Genomic DNA, 7114 nt, shown 5'->3' on the forward strand with positions numbered 1-7114 from the left:
AAAAAAAAAAAAAAAATTTGACCCATTGTTGTTTAATAAGTGAAAAAAAAAAAAGTGCATATTTTGTTAGTTGAGGAGAGATTTGGGGACGGTTATGTGATATTTAACAACATAGTCAAAACTCAAATTCCTAACTAACTGAGGTGAAAGTCAAATTTTCAAAGCAGCATTATAAATGACTCGTGTCCCTGAACTAACCATGGAAAGGGTTAAAATAAATTTAAAATGTTTTTAGATATCAATAACAAATTTTAATTTGAACAATGCATGCCTTACAAAAATAAATAACAACTAATAGTTGTGAATTCTAGTTAACTCAACTAATAAAATCTCTAATGGTTGTATAAGAGATCTAAAGTTCAATCTCCATCTACACCAAAAACTAATTGATGTCTTACTCCAATAATAAAAAATTATTATTAGTAGCAAACACCATATGTTGAAATTTTCTACAAAAAAAAAATGGTAATAGTTTTCTTTCATATAGAATTATTTTCTAACATTAAAAAGAAACTAATCACAACAAATATTTATAAATCCTAAGAAATATAAAACTATTATATAGAACAAATTTAAAGTCCGGTTATATTCAAGATGAAAGATGCTTGATTGAAATTCTTCGCACAAATTTCAGGAGCACCATGTAAAAAGAAAAAAACTTTGACTAACTAAACCGTGCGCAAAGCTCGTCAATTCACTTAGCTTAAAAGAAGTTCATCAAGTTTTTTAACCTTTGCGACAATAATTGGAAGTTGGAACCTTTGAAAGAGATATGTTAACCCCCTCCATGCACTCTTTATTCCTCAAGCTTCATACAGTTTCAGATGGAAGGAAAACATTCATAAATTGGCCGAAATATAAAGAACTTCACTGCATAATTGGAGCAATAGGTGTCTACTTATCCCATTTCTTGAAATGCAAATGCCAATTAAGAGTTAAGATTACATTATGAGATCCAAAGTAATAATACATTTTAAAAAATATGAGATAAAAATAAATATTATGGGATCCAATTACGATGTAAAACATAAGTTTTATCCTTTACAGGTTGAGTTAGACTTTGTAATCCCCAAAACATCTGGCAAATAATGTAATACAGTCAGGCATTGATTGTAATACTACCCATTTACAGGTTTTTGTTTTAGAATTTGTAATCCCCAAAACTTTTGGCAAATAATGTAACAGTCCAATATTGAGTTATTGATACAGTAATCCCAACAGCTCATACAAGGCCAAAACCAACCTGACCATCTACAGAAAATAACATGGAAAGGAATGCCTATTATAAAGTTGCATAATGAATCATTTGCACGAAAATCTGACAATTATACCATTGGCAGGTAATCCACAAAAGGAGAAAGTCATATCTCATAGGACCAGAGACAACACAACAACAACTTGCATACTTTATTTTACTTTTGAACTAAAGATAGAAGACCAACACTTTCCTGAAATTCATAAAACAATCCAAGATCCCAAATCCTGAAATTCTGTTTTAAAGCACAAAGTCGAATTCTGAATCTTAGACATTAGAAATCCCTCCCTAAAGCTACACAACATCACAATTTTTAAGAGCCCCAAGTTAATATCCACCTTGGTCACTATGGACTTCTACTTTGACTAGCGTACTGATGTTAACTTTCTAAATAGAAGGTTCCAGAATGTTGTCACTAGCAAGTAGCTTAACAAAAAACATTGTTCCAGATAGGGTTCTGCAGTACCACAGCTAATCGGATTTAAGATCTTGGGTAGAAAAGCGATATGAGACTCCATTCTGCTCACCATTGCCTTTCAATTCCCCTTTCAACTGTATTAGATTTAGAATTTTTTTAAAAAAAAAAAAAAAAAAAAAAAAGCAACGTAAAATAATTAGTAGGAAGAAGAAAATACAAAACCCAAGATAGAAAAGATCTTCACTGCATAAAACAAAATAAAAAAAAATTCATGATCAAAATATAAAATGCAAGGCAGTTAAACCTCCGGGACAACCATTTAATACATTTTACATAAAGAAGAACATTTACCTGCTTGCTAAATCAATCTGAATAAAATTATGGGGAAACAAGTGTCTAGAATGTTTGAGTTACTCAAATTTTGTCTTTCTCAAGATATGAAACTAATCAAGTTGTCAAACTAATTCAAGAATCTTTGACCCACACCAAACAGTTGTGTCCAGATTTTCCAAACCCCGCAAATGTTAACAAACATGTCAAATAGGCTCTAACCAAAATGCCATAGTACATAATTAACATCCTAACAAAAACAAACTGATAAAGAGAAGGGCAAGGTATTATTGGTTACCTTCTGAAAGATCTTCTTCTGATATCGATAGCCCTGAAGAAAACAATCAAAGAAGAATTATTGCAGAAACATCTTTCAGTTGCAACCATTTTACAATGTGTATGTTAAAACTATAATTAAATGATTAAATTCACTAATTTTCAGTAGCTTAAACTTTTGGAAGAACTAGTAATTTAACATGATATCAGAGCAGGAGATCCTATATTTGATCCATGGCTTTACTCTACTTCCCATTTCAAATGTCAAAAAAAAAATCTCATGTGTTGGGACCCATTAAGCAAGGGGGAGTTTAGGCCCACATGTGAGGGAGAGTATTAAACTATGGTTAAATGATTAAATTCATCATTTTCTAGTAGCTTAAGCTTTTGGAAGAACTGGTAATTTAACAATGTACATAGCAAAATAAATTTGTTGAAAAAATTTGATAATACCTTGTCAGTTCCATAAATGTAATCACAGTAGGTGAACACCGAAGCAAAGTTGCTTTGGCTTTGTCCTCCAACATAATGATGATAGTCATGATACTCAGCACCACCGTAAAAAGGAATGTATTTAGTGGGACTCCAAGGGAAGTCATACCTGTAGTGCAAAACATATGTTCAACATTTTTCTGCTGCCCTCAGTGGTAGAGTTCCATATAGAAGACAACAAGGATATAGAGTAGCATTTGAAAGTGAAACCATACAACATTTGTACTAATCAACTCCTTTTTTTTTCTTTGACAGATGATTACCTGCCTATAAAAAAATTGGAGCTGATTAGTACAAAAATCCATACAAAGGAAGAACCATCATAGGTGAATTCCCAAAACATGCAAAACAATGATAGACATGTTATTTAAGCAACTACCTGAATTCCTGGAACGTAATAATCCAAGTCACAAGCAACGTTAGTATATTACTTATTCACTAAACCCACCCAGGGCCAGATGTAATACTCAAAAGACCAAAATATTCATCCGTTAATACCCCACTTACGAAGCAGCAATTATTGTCATCATTGTCTTGTGGCCAGTTCACAACCATCTCGAGGCAAACACTGATCCTTTTCCACATAGGCTATCATCTAAAACTCACTTTACTTAGTACTTTTTCTTTCCAGGACCATTTTGATCTCATTAGTCAAACCCACTTGCAGACAACAAAGACCATAGGGCTCTCTTTTTGAATGAGCTGCTAAGATCATCCACAATAGTAGTAAAAACTATCAAAAGATGTCTAACTCTCTATTAAACTGAACAGATAATCACACCAGCCTTTTTTCCACTAAAAATTTCTCTTTCATACTTATCCTTGATGATGTTGGCATACCAATGCATCTTTCTAACTTTCTTTATTAAAAACCTTGCAGCATATCCCATCCAACCCTTACAGCTCCATACAGGTTGCAGAGGCTTCAGTGACTTCTTGGGAAGTTGGCTATCAACTAACTATAATAAAAAAAATTAAAAAACTTCTTTTTTTACAAAAGTCACTGGATTAGAACTCTTGCGGGTAGAGTTCTGCAGATGCAATTTACAACCCTGATATGACAATAGGCATCAGGTATGATACAGCACATACAAAAACATTGATTCAAGGATAGGGAAAACAAGTTTGTACTTATTTTTTATTATTAAAATAACATTCACTTTCAACACTGCCTCTATTTCTATCAGTCTCTCCCCATGGAAGTATGCATACCTAAATTACTAGGTTACTTTTCATAATCCTGACCAATATCTTGTCTTGCCTCTCCCTCACTGTAATCAACTTGTAAGTTGTAAGCCTTTAACAACTCTTCTTCATGGTGGTTAGTAGATTTTGTAAGAATACTGTGGACTAGCAAGCACACTCTTACCTAAAACTAGTCCTAATAACAAACCCCCCCCCCCCCCCCCCCCCACCTCCCCCCAAAAAAAAATTTTGATGTGGTGCAGAAACAAGAAATAACATCTAAGGAGACTAAGATAAAAGAATCAAAAAGATAGTCAGGCTTAAAGTTACTTAATATGCAAAAAGAGTCATATAGTATCAACTATCATGACAACAATCTCTAGGGACTCCAATAACTAATCAGTTATGTGCACATTGCCAAAGCTTTTACAAAGTTTAATAAAGAAATGATAATCATCAATGAGGCAGTCCTTAGATGGCATGCACGAGACATTTATAAAACATATATATAAATATTTTTTTTTTTTTTTAAACTTTATATCAATATTGCATATCTAAAGATTTCAAAGTTGACTTTTAGGGACGGCAACTGATCTGAACTGTAAAATTAAAGTAATTCATGCACCCCCAACTATCACCCTCCATCTATGCATCTTTGAAAGTATGTTAAAAAAATCCAAAGCAAGACAGACTATGAAATATTGTCACTGATTTGGAAAGCATATAACGTTCCCTGACCTGACAACAGATTTCTAAACTGAAATTTCCAAGTTTCAGCATATCTTCCTCATGCTTTTATATTTGTTAATGTATAAATGATTCGTTTTGCTAATTTGTTTGTGTAAATATTAACAGTAACTCACTACTCAAAAACAAACTAACAACAAAGCAAAGAACTCCCTTCTCTGCCTCCACCCATCCCCCACCATCAAAAAAGAAAAATAAAAGAAGAAAAGCAAAACGGCATCACACTGACCCTAGGACCCATAACAAAAAGGCAAGGCACTATTGAAGATTCATGAAATCCAATGTACTTTAAATAGAATTCTATTACTAGAGAAAAGAAATAAAGAATGAAAAAAAAAAATTCTAAAGTTGGCATCATTTCATCACACTCAACTAAGGCAATAAAGAATAGTAAGCAAGTAAAAGAGTCAAGTGTATCATGCATACCCGCTATGTGTATCAATTGCCTCTATATTCCGCAATGAAATCCACAACCAGAATGTGATCATGTGACCAGGCACCATGGCTGGCCCAAGGAAAGATGGAATCCCGAGGATCAAAACCTCAGCCCAATGCGCATATGGTGCTGCATATCCGATTGGAGCAGTGTATTCATGGTGAACTCGATGAATCTTTTCATATCCCCATTTGTTATGCAGAAACCTGTGGATCCAGTAATTGGTATAATCCTCTATCAGAAAATATACTAACAACTGTGCAAACATTTCCCATCCTGAAGGCAATGGCAACCCCGTTCGAATACCAATCATCTGTCGATGAACACAAACTTGCTCAAAATTCAATACTTCAAAAAATATTCCAGAAAGATAAAGAACAGGTCCATGAGTACTAAAATTACCAAAAAGAAAAACCCCCCAAAATAAAAAGGCCCATTATTTCATTCAGAAGTTCAAGATTTTAGGCATAATTAGCCCCCAAAAAAAATCTCCTAAATTCAGAAGCTTGCAAATCTCATTAGGCACATGGAAAAGAATTTGCAATGATGGACAAATGCCAAAAGCTCGAATCATGAAAATTGTTTGACATTACAAACAATCACGGAATTTGTATTGCAATGACAACCCAGTAAAAATATCACAAGATAAAGATGAAAACTTTATTAATATATATATATATATATATATATATATATATATATATATATATATATATATATATATATATATATATATATAATCACCAAATTTCACAACCCCACAATCACCATAGCAAAGAAATTGAAAACCCCAACAAGCCAAAATTGTGAAATAATCAATAAAACCAGAGATTTGGCAGAGCCCAAAAGCAAATCCAAATCTCATTCCCAGAAACACAAAAAAGCATACCTTAATAGAAGGGAAAGAAACGAGCTGTAGAGGACCGACAACGAGAAGGAAAATACGCATAACATCCTTGTAGCAACGAAACATCTCGGGCCAAGACAACCTGACCTTTGGCTGAATCTTGTATCGATCAAAGCCAGCCAAGCGAGCAAGCTCAATAAAGATCAGAGGAAAAGGGATCACTGAGAATACAACGAAAAGGAAAATAATGTTGTGGCAGTAAAGGAAGTAGTCGGACTTGTTAGCCGAGTAATTGAACCAAATGGTCTCCGCCGTGCTCAGGTTGCGGCCAAGCACCGCCGACGCCTCCTGTATTGTCTTGTACGGCAGCATTTTGACGGTAACTACAATGAAAGACCGACGGCGGAGATTTAGCCGAGGAAGTGGGTCTCTCTTTCTCTCTCTAAATTCAATGAATTTGCTGACACACACACACAAAGAGAGTTTGTGACTATACAATGTTGTTTTGTTTGTGTTTTTTTAAATAGGATGAGAGAGAGAGTAGCTGATATATATAGAGCAGGGATGAGCTGTATGTTTCTTAAAATATGCGGGAATTTTCAAACGGACTGTTAAATTATGAAGAAACCAAACCCATTCATGCCTTTTCCATGGATTTTTCACTGTTTGTGATGTACACGTTTTGAGTTTTAAAACGGAGTAGGTTTACAACATATACATAGTGATATATACCATAAATCTTACGTGCTAGCTTTTTCTTCTTCTTTTTTTTTTCTTTTTTTTTTTTTTGAGTAAGGGAATTATTGTACACAAGTGGGAGGAGTCCACTCTCTGAGTAGCTAGTTTAGGATAGGATGGATTAGGGACGGAGTCAGGACTTGGAATTAGGGGGGCGATTTTGCTGTTAGCTATGTGCGGTAGCTCCGACCTTTGAGTCTAGTGGTTTATCACTAAGGATCTTTGTTTAAAATTCTTTAAATGGTCAAGTAGTTTGTTTTGGGCAAAATAGATTGATTGGACTTAATTGTTTTAGTTTTATTATTGGTAATTTTTGTTGTTGAGCTAATTTTTTTGGGCTAGTATATTTTGTTTTAGATTTAATCTATTAATTTTTTATGTCCTTTAAAA

At 33.8% G+C, this 7114-nt stretch overlaps 1 protein-coding gene across 1 annotated transcript; it reads right to left on the bottom strand.

Annotated features, from left to right (window-relative positions):
- Positions 1-1383: 1383 nt before the first annotated feature.
- LOC142613923 (methylsterol monooxygenase 1-1-like) lies at positions 1384-6539 on the bottom strand. Its single transcript, XM_075786440.1, has 5 exons — positions 6029-6539; positions 5130-5452; positions 2733-2880; positions 2302-2334; positions 1384-1807 (listed from the first exon to the last, which is right to left on the bottom strand). The coding sequence occupies exons 1-5, from the start codon at positions 6356-6358 to the stop codon at positions 1727-1729; spliced, it is 915 nt and encodes a 304-aa protein (XP_075642555.1). The 5' UTR covers positions 6359-6539; the 3' UTR covers positions 1384-1726.
- Positions 6540-7114: the final 575 nt, after the last annotated feature.

Source organism: Castanea sativa, chromosome 10 (genome assembly GCF_040712315.1).
Source record: "Castanea sativa cultivar Marrone di Chiusa Pesio chromosome 10, ASM4071231v1".
NCBI classification, from domain to species: domain Eukaryota; kingdom Viridiplantae; phylum Streptophyta; class Magnoliopsida; order Fagales; family Fagaceae; genus Castanea; species Castanea sativa.

What these genes read in the sequence shown, in the direction of transcription:
- LOC142613923 (XM_075786440.1), bottom strand. Translation starts at nt 6,358, where the DNA reads ATGCTGCCGTACAAGACAATACAGGAGGCGTCGGCGGTGCTTGGCCGC. An exon ending in TTTCTTTCCCTTCTATTAAG is followed by an intron (nt 5,453 to 6,028) that starts GTATGCTTTTTT and finishes GTTCATCGACAG; the next exon opens with ATGATTGGTATTCGAACGGG. An exon ending in GCAATTGATACACATAGCGG is followed by an intron (nt 2,881 to 5,129) that starts GTATGCATGATA and finishes TTTGCACTACAG; the next exon opens with GTATGACTTCCCTTGGAGTC.